Below are 19,136 nucleotides of genomic sequence, written 5' to 3'. Positions count from 1 at the left end.
CTTCCTCATCCAGGCCTGCAAGGAAGTCCTGCCCCTTTCTAACTTTTCCTTTCAGAAAGATCTAGCCGCCAAAGGTGAAACTGTGATCAAGCCTGTTCACCACCTAGAATTTCTGAATCTCGGGCTCCTTAGCAGATAACAAAACCAGAACTTCCCATAATCCCAGCTCTTTTAAGTGTCCACCCCCAATGCATGCTTAGGTCATCAGAAGAGGGAGCTATCCCAAAAGCACCACTCCCCCTCCACCCACCCTCCCAAGCACACAATGGCAGCTCCTTGTTATTAAAACAGCTCCTGTTTCTCTTTCCCAGGAGTTTCATTCAATAGTGTTTACACTCAAATTTGGAGAGTCTTGCTGCATCTGGCTGCGGACCCCTATCCAGATGTTTCTGACTTGGCTATGAAAGTGCTCAACAGCATTGCCTACAAGGTACGTGTGAAGGGCGCTCTTCACAAAGCTCTCAAGACCCTGGTTTTCAGTTATGAATATTCATGCAGAGAACTCCAGGCACGATCAGGTCTTCACCATGGTTTAGAAACTTCAAACACGCGTTTTGAATCCAGAGGTTCACAAACTCCATGTGCACGTAGCTTGTGTTGGGGCATGTGTCACTGCTTCTGCTTACCCACATCAGGGCAGCAGATCAGGTGGGGACTTCTGTGTGACCTGTAGCGACGTCCTCTCTTCCATTCCCAGCACCAGTATCGTGCAGCTTCCCTTATTCACGACCATTCTGACGAAAGGAAACTCTTCCAAGAACCAGCTTTTGGTTTCATTAGTACAGTTGACTCCTGAACAAACACAGGGGTTAGGGGCACCAACCCTGACCCCCTGCAGCCTTTGTTATCCACATCTCCGCATCCTTGGATTGTATGCTACCACAGTGGGTGTTTATTGAAAAACACATGTGTTTAAGTGGACCTGTGCAGTTCAAATCCATGCTGTCTGAGGGTCAGCTGTGTTTCTCTGTTGTTTTTCATTCTCCATTGTATTGATACCAGCTTTTAGCTTTGTTGCTTCATTTCTTCTGCTTACTCTGTTCAATTTTCTCTTCTGATTCTAGTTTCTTACAATGGAAGCTTAGGTCATTGATTTCAGTCCTTTCTTCTTTAGGGACTGTAAACTCTCCCAGTTCTTGTGAGCTCTGGGAATTGACTTTTCAGTGGTTTTTTTCCCCACCCTTAAGGGTTTTCATCCCACCCTCAAGCAAAAAGTAATCACAGATTCAAGGAGCCTACCCTGTAGACCCTGGAAGCCCTCTCCTCTCTGCCCTGCAGATTCCATCCACCCCAGCGTCCATGCTGCTCCTGTCTGTCCCCTCTGCTTGCTGCACAGCCAGGCTATCTGGGTGCCCTTCCCCCACCACAGCCAGGTCTGTGGGAACTGCCTGCAGGCCAGGAGCTAGGCAATGAGTTCCCTTCTGTCAGAGACCACAAGCCTGCAGTACCCAGTGTCCGAAAACAGCTGTTTCTTTTTTCCCAGCTGGTCATGGCAACCCACTCCATTTATCTTTTATATTTTGTCCTACCTCCTTTCGAAGACAATAGGCTGCTTTTCTGGGCGCCTGATGTCCTCTGCTAGCAATCAAAAGTTGTTTTGTGCAGTTTGTTCAGCGTTCAAATGTTCTCTTGATGAATTTGTAGGGGAGAAAATGATCTCCCCGTCCTGTTCCTCCACCATCTTAGCTCCTCCCCCACAACCCACTCCAGTATTCTTGCCTGGAGAATCCCATGGAAAGAGGAGCCTGGCAAGCTATGGTCCATAGGGTCGCAAAGGGTCAGACATGACTGAAGTGACATAGCACAAATGCACAGCATAGTCTTTTCATGACTAGAATGATAGGATGCAGCAATAATGAATGCCATAAAGAAGTCATTCGTTATAGCATTTTTGAAGATTTTTGTAACTTTTTGATTAAATTTTAGGCTTACAGACAAGTTGCAAGAAGAGTACAGGGAACTGTCATCCCTTGTCACAGTTTACTTGCTGTGTCTCCATCCTCATCCGACCCTAATCACTATCCAGGGGTCGTCCACAGGCTGCCAGCTACCTGAGCACACGTGGCTCGTAATGTTACTTGCAGCTTCACTCCTGGTCCATTATCTTTTCTAAACTGGTTATCAAGCCGTCCCATTTGCTGCCACCTCACTGGGGTTAGCCTCCCACTTAGCCCAACCTCCTGCAGCACCTGGCCTCCTGCTGACACCATATTTGTGTGGTGTTCGATTCCTTCACCAACATTTTTCTTCACTGGTGAAGTCTTTTCCGGGCTGTCTTTTCCTTTTCTTGTCTGGCTATTATTTCACCTCCTGGTAGCATCACAAGTAGTAATAACACAGCCTTGTCATGTACCCAATTTTAAACTGCTGTAGCAACCAAGCTCATCTTCTTCCTTGAAGGAGCAGTGAGGATATTGCAGGACACATCCTAGGTTTATCCCCAGTCTGTGGTCACACGTGTGGCTCTCTCTGGAAGCAGAGACTCCCAGGTCCACAGTGTTCACTGCACTTCCTGCCTGTGGGCACTGCCAGCCTCATGCAAAAGTGCTGGGCATTACTGTTGGCCCTCTCAGGATCACTGGGTGGTTTATTTCACACGGACCTCCCCTTGACCCCAGTGAGCCCCTCGCCCACTTTCTTCATCATCCTACTGCATGACTAGCTACAGAGGCACCTGAATGCTCTTCCATCCTCAGGGAGTGGGGAGTCTTCTCCATGTCTATAGAAAAGAGGCCAGTGAATTAAGTTTTTTCGTTCTGTAATACAAAACTGAGAAATAGTCCAATCAGCTCCTTTTTCAACTAAGAATAGGATTGATTGAAAATTAAACTTTTCTAAAATACATGTTTGTTACAGCATATTAGGGTCCGTGCCCAAGAGAGGGAGGAAGTACAGTCTTGAGGAAGGAAATAGAGGAAAGGAAGGCAGTCCCAGCAAAAGGCATAGTGGGACTCAAGTGGGCATCTGTGAAAATGAAGCCTCCCCTCTGTGCCCAGTCCTGACCTCACTGATGCTGGTTCTCCTCCTGCAAGGCCGAGGATTGAAGGAGCCCAGGCCTCCAGGAGTGGGGCTCTGCCAACTACTGGCCAGTTCATCACAGTCACCACCATTGCTTGAAGTGAATTCTACCTGGGATTTCTTAGAGTCCAAAAAGAAGGTTTACATTATTTATCTAGGAAGTTTGGTTTACAGAAAAATTCCTTTCTAGATAAATAGAGTCATGTGTTTCATAGATCTCCACTCTCAGTGCTCTAGCATCCAGGTCCTCTGCCTCAAGTTAGCCCAGAATTAACTGTGAACCATCCTTTGGGGAGTCACTTTCAGTCTCTTCCAGTCTCTTCCAGTCACTTCACACACAAATCCAGATCCTTGGTGTGCAGTTAACAGGGACTTCTCTGAAACACTCCCTCCTCCGAGAGAGCAGCCAAAAGCCTCCATTGGTGTCCTAAAGCCTGACTGTGTCAGGATCCATTTGGGAAACTCCTGTCCACGTCACCCTCGTCTCTGTAGGGTGTTTGCCCTGAATTAGACTTTCCCAAGTTCTTGTGAGGCAACATGTTTCTGGGAGAAGATCTGCAGAGTAAGAAAGTGCTCAGAGCTGGAGACAAAGTAGGCGTCTTACTGTGGCCCAGGTTCCCATGACAGAGACCGCCCCCATTAGCTGCAGGGGGGCAGGGAGCACAGGTGGGGCTGGTGTGTGCACACTTGTGTGTGTCCCTGCAAATTGTTTCTATTTGCACTGGGCTAAGAGGATACATCTGAGCTAGAATCTGACTGTTAACAAGATGTTTGCCGCCCTCTGAAGAGTTGGCCTGTAGCTGTGACCACCACCTCCCACCACTGCCCTTCCTCTTCTGGACTCAGCACTTGCCTTGGCCCTTCATCAAGCCCATCTGCTGGTCCAGTGACTCCAGTGCAGCATCATAGAAGGGAAAATGACAGGACACCTCAACACCCTGAGACCCATGGGCAAATATCCTCATGGTTGATGATGCTCCCAGCAGGGTCCTAAGGTCTCACAGACCCATGCTCCATCCTCCTTTGTAACAGCCCAAACCTGACACCCAGCAGGCACACCCGTGTTTCTGTGTTACCCTTTCCTGACTATATGCTCTCTGTGAAACGGCAACTGCGACCACCCCAGAAAGGAGCCTCTCTGGAGGGTATCTCCCACACCTGCTGCCTGAGCAGCCTCTGCCCACACCAAGCCCACAGACAGGTGGGTCTGCGTGACCACTGCCCACTCAGGCTTACCACTGCAGCTCTGCAGCAATGAATGTTTGCTGCGCAAATAAGAAACTTTAGGCGAAAATGCGTCATCTAAGCCTGAAACCCTACAATCGATCACCAGTCATAGGGCTTCCCCAGCCAGTGGCATGCCCACCTCTCAGGATTTCTAGAACAGATGCAAAACTAGAGCTGTGTGCAGCAGCTATCGGTGTGAAGTGCATTGAAGAAACATGGCTGTCTTTTTTGCCCTCAAGGCCGAGAGAGAACAAGCCAGGGTTCTGCCGCCTCCACCCCTGGAAAGAGTGGGGAGGCTAAGTCAGTCACCCCCAGCCCACACCTTCTTTCCTTTGGAGCCTCCTTGGGTGGGAGCCTTCAGGGTGGGGGTCCCTGGGGAGATGGCTCCGTGGGCTACAGCTCAGGCAACAGCAGATCCTCTGGGCTTGGGGAGCCTTTGAAAGGTCGTGGATTCTGCTAAAGTCTGCATTTCAAGCCAAAGTCTTTCTCCATCACTTCCCACTGATTTCCTGGAAATTTTGAGAAGGCACCTAGTTTCTTAGCTTAAATTTGTTTTCTCCTTTTAGACCTCTTAAGGGATCATTTGGCTCTCAGTCTTTGTTGGGGTTGTGTGTGTGTGTGTGTGTGTGTGGAGGTCAAATAATTTAAACCAGAGCAAAACAAACATGAACAATACAACTTTTATAATTCAGAAAACTAAAAAACAGCCTTTTAATAGGCTGGTTATGATCCAGTTCTAGCTGTTTTCATTTCAAAGTGAAGGCTTATCTGGAAAACATTGATATTATGTTGGTGGTTTTGTTTTCTATAATTTCTACCTGTGGGCTGAACATAAATATGGCCTCCCTAACTGCCAAGAGAATAATCCAGAATGGGAGGGTCCTCCGTGAGTAGCCAGTCCAGGGTTCTCCTGGAGAAGGTGATCATGGGAGAGAGGGCACAGATATGGGTCTCATCTCTATTCACAAAGTGCTGACCCCAAGGGGTTGTTTTGAGCCTGCCCTGAAATACAAAAGAACAGTGAGGCTAAGCCTGCGCGGGCTACTTCTGGCGTGCCAGCTCTGCCCAGGAAGCTGCTCCATCCAGGGGAGCTCCTGCCCCAATGGGAGCCTGGGCGTGCCCAGTCCTCATTAGTCACGGTGCAGTTTTGTCAGTGTTTGTCACGTGGGTGCGTGGGCACGGGGGGGATGCATCCCTGGAGCCTCACTGGAACAGATGAATACCTTTCAGAAGAGCTACAGAATATCACTTTATCTCCAGGGTGACATTTTGGGGGAAATTTTCAACTAGGCCCGTCCATTCCTGTGAGATTTCCTCGGCCCAAAGCCCTTTTCTGTGACTTTGAAGCCACTCAAAAGCAGCCACCAACCTGTGCTTGTCTTGTAGCCTCAGATCGTCACAGTGACCACCCCCCTCACTGTCCCTTTGCTCCTTCAGGCCACAGTGAACGCCCGGCCTCAGCGCATCCTCACCACCTCCTCCCTCACACAGTCGGCACCCGCCAGCCCCACCAACAAGGGCATCCACATCCACCAGGCGGGGTGAGTGGTGGGCAGCCTGCTCCCCAGGGTCTGGGGAGGTTCCTGACACAGCCTCCCCACCCCTCTGTCTGAAGATTCTCTCTCACTTACCTGAGCCCCTCCTAGAATCCTTTCCTACCTTCATCTGCACAACTGTTCAGCAAAAGCCGAACTGAACCTGACTCCATTCAGGATTTTATCAGAGAGGGTCCATGTCTTCCAACAAGTGACCAGCAGGTTGGAACCCTCCTCTTAATCAGTGTTCACAGGGCTGTGCACTGGATCCTAGGGGAGCACATGTGCCCTGCACCCTCCTAGGGCTGACTCACAGTCCTGACCAAGCTTGCCTCTGGCTGCACTGGTTTTCAGGGGAGGATGGTTCTTAGAACCTGTACTTAGAATGGTTCTTAGAAACTGGAAGGGGTCATTAATTCACCAGCAGCAGTTCAGTTTTGGAAGTCACATCAGCAAGTCAGGTGATTGAGACTGTTCCAAGCTGGTGACCCTCAGCCCATTCCCAGGATCTGGGGGTGAGTGGGACCAGCGGAAGTTGCTTGGGGTTTGGTGTCAAAGGAATGGGCTCTGGCTCATAGTTTCTTCTTCCCTGACGGCAGAGGCTCCCCTCCAACATCCAGTGCAAGCAGCTCCAGCCTGACCAATGATGTGGCCAAGCAGCCGGTCAGCCGAGACCTGCCTCCAGGCCGGCCAGGCGCCACAGGCCCTGTGGGGGTGCAGTACACGCCCCACTCCCACCAGTTCCCCCGGACGCGGAAAATGTTCGACAAGGGCCCAGACCAGGTACAGATGTGGCTCTAAACACTAACTTCCATCAACATTCAGTTACACCCCATAGGTGGGTGTGGTCTCTGCAGCTAAGTTGAAGGAGTCTATTCAGGAGAGGGAGGAATTGGCGCCTTTGTTTGTTAGGATTGCCAGAAAACATACTAGGGTGGACTCACAAGCTGGGCCTTGTGTCTTGTCGAGACTGCTTGCTGCTATCCTGGCCAAGCGGACACAATATAGAGAGGGCATTCTGGATACACCAAGGATGCATCTCAGCTCACCAATGACCAGTGATTTTAACAGAAAGGTCACAGCAGCCTGCAGGCTGACTTTGGAGCTGGAGCAGGTGTTGAGGGTGGACAGGTGTCCACACCTGCTACTAGCCCCACCCACCTGGCTTCGGAGCCGCCTGCTCCCCTCGCCTCAATGGCTGAGGAACAAAAATGGCCACAGGCACCCAGTGCCAGGTTTAGCCTCCCAGCTGGACTCTGCCTGAGTCAGCCAGGCAGGAGTGGCTGACCCACGATCTGTGAGTCCGGGTCCAGCAGAGCTGCAGTTCCCCTGGCAGGTGGGAGGTAAGACTTTATTGCTGACCCCATCTCTCTGGGTAGCAGAGACTCCTCTCTGAAGCACTTCTCATGCCCTGTCATGTGCAGTGAGGCCAACCCCTGCTCCGCCAGCCCAGCCCACATTGGTTCTACAACAGGGAACAAACTGGCCCACCACCCCACCACAGCACCAGGTATTTTCAGTTTAAATGTTTAGAAGTCCCAGATGGCCCCAGCTCTGCTGCGCCCTTGTCCAGGAGCAGGGCCAAGGTCCTGAGTGTATGACTGGCCCAGTGGGAGCGACAAGCCCAGGGACCAGGCGGCAGAGGCCCTGTGGGGCTGCTAGACCCAGCGCTGAGGACCAGTGTCAGGCTCTGCAGCCCAGCCTACCTCGGCTGTTTCCAGGGGACTCTCTGCCTCTTTGCGCAAACTCAGAGCCCTGTCTTGACAGTCAGGCTTCCTTGGTCACCAGGACGCAGAAGTGAGGGGCCCACAGAGATACTGTCCTCAGAAACCTGACCACTGACACCTATGCCTTGGTCTCCAGAGAGAGACTATCTCGAGCTCACAGAGATGGTTGGGGTTGACATGACTAACTCTGTTTCTGTCTTCTCCTCTCCTTTTTTCCAAATGCCCCAAAGACCACTGACGACCCAGATGATACTGCTGGACACAAAAGTTTCATCTCGGCCACGATGCAGACGGGGTTCTGCGACTGGAGTGCGCGGTACTTTGCCCAGCCTGTCATGAAGGTAGCCATGCGTCGTCAGCTCTCAGGGTTTAAAGCCAGAATTCCCCAGCCTGCACTGCTGTCATCTCCTCAGCAAGCGAGCACGGGCCTCCAGAGCCCCGACCTCAGGCCAGGGTGTCTGAACCCTTCTGCTCTGAGCTCAAGGTCTGATCCCCACTGGCTTGCTCACTGTGACCCTCAGGGGCCGTGGCTCCCACCAGCCCACGCGCTATTGTGCAGGCCTGGCCCTGAGCCATGGAGTGGGGCAGGCACAGGGCCCTGTCATGCCCACTGGCCTCCTGTTCCACCGAGCGTGGCTGTTAAGGGGACACCAAACAGCAAAAGAAACTGGTCTCACTTACCTGCCTTTCTGAGCTTGCCAGTATAAAATGTGTCATTTTGTCTTGATTGGCAAGGTCACCCAGGAGCCCCCCAGGCTTGAGCCGCTCCCGGCTTCAGGGACTGTCAGACTGAGCTAGCTAGCTAGGGCTAATCTGACTCATTCTGGGACACTGCCTTCCAGGTTTGATGACAGGACATGTCCTTTCACTGCAGACTCGGGCCACACACTCAGGGAGTCGGGGCGGGACACGGCGGTGCTGTCAAACAGAATCTTGGTGCCCATCTTTTTGCAGGGAGCACTGCAGGGGCTCATTTTAGACTTTGATGGTCTAAAGCACGTTCTTACCTTCCTCTCCCCTCATAGATAATGGAAAATTGAAAACTGCAGCTTATTCTTACTTGTATATTGAGCTATATATCCAAGAAATTTCCAGGAAGAGTGTTTGGACTGTATTACAGCTTTTTTCTTACTTTCCTGTTTCCCTGTAGTGATACTGGCTTTTGCCAATTACAACACAGAATAATGGTTGTCAGTGCCTGAAGCAGGTGATAAAGGAAAAGCAGTCTCCCAGTAGCAAAAACTAGAATCCATGTAAACATCCAGCAGGAGGAAAATGGTTAAAGAAGGTTGAAGTACTTGATATGATACTACTGGAGCTACTGAAAAATAAAGCTTTGAAATTAGTAACTTAAGAAAATGCTCATAACAAAATTTCCTTAAAAGGGAAAAAAACCAAGACATAAACTGGCCACAAGATGGCCAGAGTTTCCACACTTAGCACACAGTACCTTTATAGTCTGGAGTTGGAAATGGTAACCCACTCCAGTATTCTTGCCTGGAAAATTCCATGGACAGAAGAGCCTGACAGGCTACAGTCCATGGGGTCACAAAGAGTTGGACACAACTGAGTGACTGAGCAAGCACCTTTATATCAGGGAAAAAATACATTAAAGAAATGATCCCAAGAGATCACTGAGACCTGTTATAGTCAACCAAGTGTGTTGTCCACACCTGGGTCAACCTGCTCCCACTGATCTCTCGGGCTTCTCTGACTAAGGATGGAGAGAGTGGGCAAACACGAATTTGTCCCAGGAGAGGGTTCGTTGCTGGTGCCGTGGGTAGCAAGTCATCCTTTAGATCTGTGGCACATACTCTCTGCTTTGAAGTTAAGAGGGGTGAGTCTAGTCTAGTAGTAATAGTCGCTCGGAATCCGTGATACAGTCTTCTGCTTCAGGCAAGTGTGGTCAAGCGACACAGACTCTAGGTGGCTGGTCCACCATCTCACTGAAACTGCAGTGACTGTAAATCACAGAAGCTGCTTGGTAGGACACTGAGCGGCTGTTCCCAAAGTCTCTGGGCATGCCTGTTCTCCGTTCTGCCTGTGGGAAGAAGTGGCATAGATAATCCACAACGCATTTTTTTTGAACATAGAAACAAACTTGACTTTTCCCTAAGGATCTGCTTTCCTTTCCTCAGCATCAGGTACTTAGAACACAGGTGCCCGGCTCCTTGGGCGAGGGCTGCCATTTGTGGGGACCCCTACATATGTGTTTACGTGTTTCACTCAGGTGCAGACCCATAGCCAGCATCTGCTCTGGGGCTGAGCCATGCCTCCCTTTTTTTCACCAAGTTCCCCTGTCTTTGTGCTCCTCTGTGTGTGTTCTAGCTGGGAGTATGTCTGAGAATTCCCGCTGGGGAGGGTCCTGCGTGTCGCTAGCCTGGAGGAGACAGAGGCTGTGAGCCCAGTGGTCTGTCCCAGTGCATCATGCTGACTCCCAAAGTGGACCCTGCAGTGCAATGAGGGGAGAAGTGTCCCCGCAGGGTGAAGTCAGCTTTCACTGCGGAGCCCACGCGAGCCAGGAAAACAGTTGCTGCATGCATGTTCTGTCTGACTCGCCATGTTTGCGATAACAAACTCCCATTGGATATAGCTTGAAATGACAAGCTCGAGGTGTTATGATTGAAAATGAAGTTCTTACAGTGAGTTTTGTCTGTAATCCCTGTTGGCAACTTAGCGTGCTTAGGACTCAAGTGATTTTTCTTTTACTTTAATTAGAGACCTTTTCCAAACTTCAGAAGAGGACATGTTTAATTTCATTGCTTTTTAAAAAAAATTTTATTACTTTTTCCAGGTGGTATTCATAAGGGCCTTCTTTTATTAATTTAATTAATCATTGAATGACACGTTTGTGCAATAAAATGCATTAGGAACTTTTTTATTACCCTGTTTCATATGCAAATTAAAGATAGCTCAAGGCTAGGATTGTACCTCAAAAAGGACAGAAGAACCCCAAACTCTAAATCACTTCAGAGGTAAGCATAGGAAACTACATTTTCACCAGATAACATAATTATGCCCAATATTTACAATCACGTGCAACTAATGGTTAGTGGGATTGAATACTCAAAACATGACTGTAATGACAGTTTTTACTGACTTTTTATCGGTTCACAGTCAGATTTCTTACAGGTCTGTGTGACCAAAAAGAACTACATTCTGGACTATTCTTCGATTGATGGAACAACCTCTCTCTTCGTTGGTTTGGTTTCCGGAGTTCATATCTTACTTTAGGAAGGATATTAAAAATGGTCTGTCATGTGCTTAAAAAGAAGAGGCATGTTGAAATTTGTTCTGATTATAAAAATAATATGAATTTTTTTTTCATTCTCAAGTTGGTAAATTTTGAAGATTGATTTCTAGCAAGAGGATGGATTACCGGGGGGTATAGGGTGATAGAAAGTCTCACACACTATGGGTGGCTGGTGAAATATTAGCTTGGTATAGGGCAGTTCAGTAGTAGCTATCCAAGCTATAAATGGGTAGGTCCTGGAAACCAGCAGTTGGAGAAGGAAATGGCAACCCTCTCCAGTATTTTTGTCTGGAAAATTCCATGGACAGGAACCTGGTGGGCTACGGTCCATGGCACTGCAGAGTCAGACACAACCGAGCACAGCACAGAAACCAGCAATCCCACTCTGAGAAGCAGATCGTAAAACCGCTGCTGTACCTGGATATGTGATAGCTTGTGTCAAGAAATGCTGTTACAGATTATTTGTAATAACAAAAAGTTTGAAAACAATAAAGAACATTTGTAAGGAGACAGTTAAAAATGATTCATCTGTGTAGTAGACACAGACATTAGTCAGTGAGCTTCATCTCTGTGTGAGGCCTTGATGGGATGTCCTTGATATAGTAGGTCAAATAACACAATGGTCCACAGATGTTGTGGTTCCATAGATTTGTGTTAGCGTCAAAAGAAGCTTAGAAGGTGACTCTTCATGTGGTAACTTCTAGAAGATAGGACTGGAATCAGGGCAAGGGACTGTCCTTTTTACATTATATACTTCCAGCACTTTGAATTTTTTAAAAAGAACAATTGTTTGTTTCATAATTCAGGACAGATTAAAATACAACATTTAATTACAAAAAGAACTTTATAAAAAAAGAAGAGTGAATACTTCTTGTACTTCCATTTCGTTGTACGGAGGCAGCATTACTCTGTTACCAAAACCAGTCAAAGACATTAAGAGAATAAAAATCTACAAGTCAGTATTCTTCATGAACATGGACCCAAAATCCTTAACATAATATTCATAAATAAAATGCAGCAGTACATAAAATAGATTCTACACTGGTGACCAAGTGGATTCTATCCCAAGAATGCAGAGTTGATTCAGCACATTTAAATTAATCCTATAACTGACTGGATCAACAGACTAAAGAAAAGCCATATGATCATCTCAGTAGCTGCAGAAAAAGGATTTGATGGAATTCAGCAGCCATTCAAAATAAAAACTCCTAGCCAACTAGGAATAGAAGGAAACTTCCTTACTCTTCTACTGGGTGCCTACAGAAAACCTACAGTTAACATATTTTCACTGATAAAAGACAGTGCTTTTTCTCCAAAATCAGGTATAAGGCAAAGATGTCTGATCTTACTATTCCCATTCAGCATCCTCCCAGAGGTCCTAGACAGTAAGGCAAGAAAAGAAAATGTGTACACATGGGAAGGATGAAATAAAACTCTATTCACAGACAATATTTTATGTATAGAAAACCCTAAGTAATCTGAAAGATGCTGCCAGAATAGGTGAGTTCAGTAAGATTGCAGTATACAAGGTCATTATACAAAAATCTGTTTATTTCTGTATGAACAATTGGAAATTACAATAACATCCAAAAAAAAAAAAAAACATGGAGTACTTAACTTAGCTACAAATCTAAAAAAAAAAAAAAGCAAAATCCAAATGGTGAAAAATGAAAATCATTGATGAAAAAAATTCATGGGTTGAAAGACTATGAAGTTCAGATGTCAGTTCTCCCTAAACTGATGTATATAGAGCAATGCAGTCTGAATCCAAATCCCAATAGACCTTTTCTTTTCTTTTTTTAAAATTTATTTATTTTTAATTGGAGGGTAACTGCTTTACAATGTTGTGTTGGTTTCTGCCATATATCAACATGAATCAGCCATAGGTCTACGTATGTGCCCTCGCTCTTGGACCTCCCTCCTGGCTTTTTCTTTTTAATCAACAAGCCTATTCTACAATTTATGAGGAAAAACAAAGAAGCTAAAGTAACCAAAACAGTTTTGAAATACAACAAAGTTGGAGGAGTTTTGCTGCCTGATTTCAAGATTCACCATAAAGTTAAATAATCAAGACATGGAATTGGTGAGAGGACAGACTCATGGATCAACGGGACAGAACAGAGTCCAGAAATAGAGTCACATCAGTACATCCCATTGATTTTCCATGGAAGTAAGAGAACTCTTCAGTTCAATGAAAAGAAGGTGGGCTTTCCAGCAGAGTGGCACCATGGTAATTGGACACCCATTTGCCAAAGTAGAAATTCAATCACTCACTCACACCTTGTATAATAACTCACTCCTAAAATGTGAAGCTTGGAACCATGAAACTTCTGGAAGAAAATCTTTCTGACCCTAGGTTAGGCAGTAGTTTCTTTCATGAGGCACAAAGAGCACAGGCCACGCAAGAAAAAGTGGCAGATTGATCTTCACCAAAAATCAATATCTGCTTTTTGAATAATCCTGTTAGGAACGTGAAAGCATGAGCCACACACCAAAAGAAAATTAAAAAACACATATCTGATTTAAAAAAAAATCTTGTATCCAGTATATATAAGGAATACTCAAAATTCCATAATAAGGAAACAAGTGGCCTTGTTAAAAACAATGGTCTAAAGATCTGCAGACACTTTACCATAAAAAGTACCCAGTCAGCAAATAAGCTTGAGAAAAGATGTGTAGCATTACAGCAGTTATTCACAAGGGAAGTCGAGTTACCACAATGAAATAGATAACTGCACATCTGTTAGAAGGGCTAAAATTTTCAAATCTGTCAATACCAAGTACTGGCAAAGGATGCAGAGCAGCTGAAACTTTCATACTTTGCTGGTGCAAAGGCAGAGTATTGCAAGCACTTTGGAAACATTTGGCCCTTTCTCATAAATTAAACCCATACTTACCATAGAGCCCAGCAATCCTACTCCTAGATATTCACCCAGGAGAAATGAAAACTTCTGTTCATTCAAAAGCCTGTACTTGAATATTTACAGTGGCTTTATTCATAATCACCAGGAACTGGGAACAACCCAGGTATCCTTCACTGGGTGAATAAACTGCTAGAATATTTCATATGATGAAATACTAATTCACCAAATGTTTTCTAAATAAACTGAAACATACACACTATGGATGAATTTCAGCTGCGTTATGCTCAGTGAAAGAAGCCAGACTTAAACTGTATAGTTCATTTATACGGCATCTGGAAAAGGTAAAACAAAGCTACAGCGATGGAAAACAGAGGTGGTGCTGGGCTTGGACTGGGGGGAGAGCCAGACTACAGAGGGCATCTAGCAGTTTGGGGTGAAGGAACTATTCTGCATGTCTATTGTGCATGTGACCATGGGGCTTTTCAGAACTCAGAACTGGGTCCCAAAGGGTGAGATTTACTGCATGTGAATTGCATCTCGGTCACCCTGATGCTTTGTGAGGTGTGGTCACGTGATAAAAATGCCTGTATTTAGCTATCAGAACCTACAGTGAACTCTGATCTGCCCTTCAGAGCTGCTTCCTTAGCGGTCAGTGGCCTTCAGCTTTGTAACTCCACAGGTGTCGTGCCCAGAGGAGACCAGTCAGCCCGCAGCCAGGGCACTCCCTCCCAGCACTGCTGACTCCATCATTGTTTGGGGAGGGTGGTTTGTTGTTAAACAAGGTCTCTGTCCCACCACAGAACTCACTTTGTTTCTGGGGGAACCCAGGGAGCTCTCTGGTGGGGACTTCCATGACCTCACGAGCCTTCCAGAGGTCGAGCTCCAGTCTTGATAGTCACGTGCCTGTTGTGTATATTATCCCATGCACTTGAACTCCTTTAAATTCAGAGGCATTGAGGGTGTGCCCTGTGTTTCACAAATTCATCATATGAGGACCTGCTCACCTAGCAAGGCCCGCCGTCAGGCTTCTGGGACCCTCTGGTCTTCCTTTGTTCTGAGCCCAGGCTGCCCCAGTGACAGGTGAGGAACAAGGGGGATGCCATCACCAGCCTTCAGCTGCCGGCTCCACGGGAGGCCTCAGGAGGTTTCAGCATCATAATTGGGTTCTGTCTGAGGAGAAGCCAGGTGTTAGGAATCCTCAGCGTGTTGTGATCCTAATCATGTAACACTATTACCCTCACCCACATCCCTCCAGCTCTGCCGGGAAGAAAGCTCAGCACGATCTGGGTCTGGGCTTCTGTTTACTCGGAAGCTTCTATTCATCCTGCAGAGCCATGTGGGAAGGGGAGGGGCAGGGCAACTGAGCAGATGATTAAGAAGGGCTGAGCAGGAAACAGTCTGGTCCCTCCGTCCATCCTCGTCCTTCCCGGCCGGCCGATGCCTGCTGCTTCTTGCAGCCTCTGCTCTCTCTCCCTCTCCTTGTCTCTCTCCACCCACACCTCCCACGCTGCCCCACTGCTGCCTGCCCCCGCTTGTCCTAGCGCTTCATGGTGATTGTCCCCAGGACAGTATGTGCACTGGTTCCTGGACTGTGGTTCCGTTCAGTTCAATGCTGCGAGTCCTTCTCTGTGCTCTGCTGCTTAGGACTCAGCCCAGGGCAGTCATGCCCAGCTGTGCGGCAGAGGTCAGTCTCTCTGAGGCCCCAGGGCGCATGTGGCCACACTCCCATGCACCGCTGCCTCCTGTCCCCCTTCCTTCCTCCTGCCTGCCCTCGCCACGTGGAGAACTTCCTTTCTGTCTGTCCTACTCCCTCCCTGCTCCTAGACCCTTCCTCTAAACCCACAGAAACCAGAGCTTCATTCTAGTTCTGTCTTTTCATCTAGAGGTTTTCTTATTATCACTCTATGTTATTGGTCATCTGTAATTTCTTTTCCAATAATCTCTGGATTGTCATGAAATAAAACCAAGTGGAAAAAACCCACCATCTATCCCAAGTGCCTCTGTGGGGTTATGTCTACAACACTAACCGCTTTGGAGGCTCTAGGTGACTTTTCTTCTGTTGTCTCCGTGTCAGGATATCTTTGCTGTTTTGCTGGCTGTGGGTTTGTGATTTTTAAGAGAAAAAAGACAGGATTGTAGCAGTGAAATCCTGGAACACAGACCCCTCTGGTCTGTGCACAGGGATGAGATAAGGTTTAGCGTTGTTTGTTTGTGATCAGAAATAACACGGAGCATTTGAGAAGACACAAAAGTTCTCCGTGACCATTTCGTGTAATAACTGCCTAAAACGTGACCTAAACTGCTTCCCATCTTCTCAGCTACGCTTGCACACAGGCACGTACACGTGACCACGTTCACCATTCTTCATCCTGACGCTTTCTCCAGCAGAGAAGATGACTTTTAAAATATTGATTATGGGTTCCCTCTGCCTGTGCAGTGTTACCTGGCTGAGTACAAGGCAGGTTAGCTCTCAGCCAAGAGGAAGTAGGGTTTTTCCTAGTTTATTTGATTCCTTTTATATTTGAGAACTTTACAGGTCTGAGTTCTCAAACAGGCAACCAGAGTTAGGCAAGTTGACTGTATGATGAAGAAGGTACATCATTTTTACACGACAAGTGATTATGTTCTGAATATAGTAAACTTAAATCCTAACTTATTGTTTGCTAAGTGTGGCCCTCTCCTAAACGACCCATAAGCACCACACCAGCCATGAAGCAAGAAGGCCTTTATCCAGGAAAGGGGACTATTCCAGCTTCCACATACTTAACATGCAGAAGCTGATGGGCAGAAGTTCCCGGACATAGGTTCGAAGCTCCTTCCTCACTCTCCACCCACATGGAGTCTGATGCCGGCTTCATCCCTTTGCTGTGTTAGGTGGAGCCTGGCAGGCAGCGGCTCCTGCCCGCCAGGGGTGAGAAGGCCCCGCCTTCAGGCCCAGCTGCCTCTCCAGCACCACAGGGCAGCCCTGCCCTGGCTGCTGCCCTCTGTCACTTATGAGCTCGTTCATCTTCTAACCTCATTTCCCTTCGCCGTCAGAATAAAAGCAAACCTCTCTGAGCACACCTCATCTTTTCTGATTTTGCATTTAAGGGTACAAAGGAGTCAATCTAGTGTCTGGCACAGCGGAGCCCTGCAGGAAACACCCAGCCCTTATCCCTGCACCTCCGCCTCGAATTCTGTTTGCTTTGAAAGCAGCCCCCTCGCTGCCCTATCAGAGTGTGACAGCTTCTGGCCTGTACGGTTGGGCTGTCGGAGTCAGGGGCTTCCTGAGTCTCTGCTCTGCGTCCCTGAGCCAGCCAGCCCTCCCCCAGGTCCTGAGTCCCAGAACCTCCACACCCAGCAGTCAGCAGGGGGCAGTACCCCCAGCTCAGGGAGGGAAGCAGGTTTGCGGGCTCAGTGACCACCCTCTGACTGTCAGGGTCTGCTCTGACTGCTGTTGGGCCCTGGACCGACCAGAGAACCAGGTTTCTTCTGTACCTGCAGAGGGGGAACCCTCTCATCTGGAAATACTTGTCTTAATTTTTTTTTTTTCTTTAATTGTTGAAGATTCCAGAAGAGCATGACCTGGAGAGTCAGATCCGCAAGGAGCGGGAGTGGCGGTTTCTGCGGAACACCCGTGTCCGGAAGCAGGCACAGCAGCTCATCCAGAAGGGTAAGGGGCGTCCCCAGGGGTCACCGCGGGCAGTGAGCCGGCCCCCACTTGCCCTGATGCAGGCAAGGAATGAGGCTGGCGGAGATGCTCCAGGGAGGAAGGGGTGCCGCCATGGGACACCACTCACCTGCCCGGGAAGGCCTGGTCCCCGGGCACTCTGTGCCTTTGTCCCCAAGGAGACATGGAGGCTCTCAGGGATCATCATCCAAGGAAGCTCCTCGCTGGCAGCCTCTGGGACAGTCGTGACTTCTACCTTTTGTCATTTCCAGAGAGAAAGGAGCAAGCCCTCTGCAAGCCCTTGGGTCCATGGCGGGGTGGCCTGTGTCCTCACCATGGGGACAGAAGACAAACATCAGGCCCTGGTTGTATTTGCCTGGACCCAACCTGGCCCCCAGATAATTGTTCCCTGTTACCCCAGACCTGTTTATCAGTCACATTTTGACCAAACCTTTTACTAAATTTGCCAACGGGTGCTGTAAGCGCCCACTTTGCATACCCCCCAGCCCCACCCCACCCCACCAGTGTGGGGACGTGGGCTGCTACAGGGAGGGCTGCTGGGCCGCGGGTCCCCCTTATGTCAGCTGCAGCAGCCCCTACCCCCAGGCACTGAGGCAGGGTGGGAGGGGGCAGCCGCGGGGCTCCACCCTGTGGTTAGGGCAGCTGCCCCGCCCAGGGACGAGCCTCCTCCTCCCACTTCCCCAGCACACAGCCCCCAGGGCCAGGAGCCAGCTCGGCCCCACAGCTGTGGGCCTTCATCGCTAGGCCAGCTTTGGGCAGTGGACGATGCTCCCTGGGTACTGCACAGAGTAGATAAGCAGATTCCTCATGATTTTGTGGAATTATTTTCATGACCTTCTCTCCCTGTTCTGTCAAATTCCCTTGATTATTAAGGGTTACTTTTATTTTTTTTTTTAATTTTAAAAATTTATTTATTTGGCTGTGCCAGGTTTTACTTGCATCAAACAGTATCTTTTTAGTTGTGGCGTGCAGCATGTGGGATCTAGTTCCCTGAACAGAGATTGAACCTGGGCCCCCCCACATCGGGAGCATGGAATCTTAGCCACTGGGCCACCAGAGAAGTTTTTTGTATTATGGGTTACTTTTTAAAGTTGAGGGTGAGGACCCATGAGACCATCCCTACCTGCAGGCAGCCTGGAGTCGGGATCTCACCCCTGGCCCACCTGCCCAGGCCTGGTGCCCCCTGAGCACTTCCAGAAGCAATGCTGTTTCAGAAGCACTTCGAGTGCATTCACGGTGCTCTCAGTGAGATGCTCGGGCCACATTCCATTAATGCGCAGTCACTTCTGCTAAAACCAATCTTGGTTGTTTGTAACTCACCTCTGTGAAGGTGCATTCTAGATGTAAAGCCCCCAGGGATGTAGAATTCAAAGTCTGCCAATTTTTCCAGGAGAGTTTGAGCCGCCCAGCTTGATAGGAGCTCTTTGAATTATGGTGTCAAGGACCTGTTTTCTTGGAAGTCCGTGATTCTTTAGAACCCTGGGCCTACCGAAGGGGACAGCAGGACAAATTGGTTTCCCTGTACCCACAGGCAGCCTGGGAGCCAGTCTGCTGCACGCAGCGAACATCTGAAGGCAGTAAAGGCCACACTCTGGGCTGGTATTGTTTTGGTCAGCATTGCACAGGGAGTGAAGTTAGAGCCGGTCATTTGAGAACCAACCAGGTTTTCCAGACAGAAAAGAAAAAAAATCATCTTTGTAAATTAGGGTCAGGGGTTCTCTTTTCCAATCTTTGTGGGGAAAAGATCCTCTTGTCTGACACACACCGAAAGGAACTGCTGAGCTGCTGGAGACCTTGGCAAGTGAGCTTGCAGGCAAGAGTCTCACCGCCGGCAGACGTGGG

The 19,136-nt window shown here is 48.3% G+C and overlaps 1 protein-coding gene across 2 annotated transcripts in view; it reads left to right on the top strand.

Moving 5' to 3' along the window:
- RPTOR (regulatory associated protein of MTOR complex 1) overlaps nucleotides 1-19,136 on the top strand; it is a 315,748-nt gene that overhangs the window by 276,468 nt on the left and 20,144 nt on the right. For both annotated transcript variants that reach the window (XM_043905267.1, XM_043905266.1), the window contains exons 21-25: nucleotides 312-430; nucleotides 5,683-5,786; nucleotides 6,380-6,563; nucleotides 7,738-7,848; nucleotides 17,171-17,276. In XM_043905267.1, coding sequence (XP_043761202.1) covers nucleotides 312-430; nucleotides 5,683-5,786; nucleotides 6,380-6,563; nucleotides 7,738-7,848; nucleotides 17,171-17,276 — 624 coding nt within the window. The remainder of the gene's footprint in view (nucleotides 1-311; nucleotides 431-5,682; nucleotides 5,787-6,379; nucleotides 6,564-7,737; nucleotides 7,849-17,170; nucleotides 17,277-19,136) is intronic.

This window comes from Cervus elaphus, chromosome 5, assembly GCF_910594005.1.
Source record: "Cervus elaphus chromosome 5, mCerEla1.1, whole genome shotgun sequence".
In the NCBI taxonomy this organism is placed as follows: domain Eukaryota; kingdom Metazoa; phylum Chordata; class Mammalia; order Artiodactyla; family Cervidae; genus Cervus; species Cervus elaphus.
Note: the sequence above shows the minus strand (reverse complement) of the source record. Positions and strands in the feature narration are given on the sequence as shown.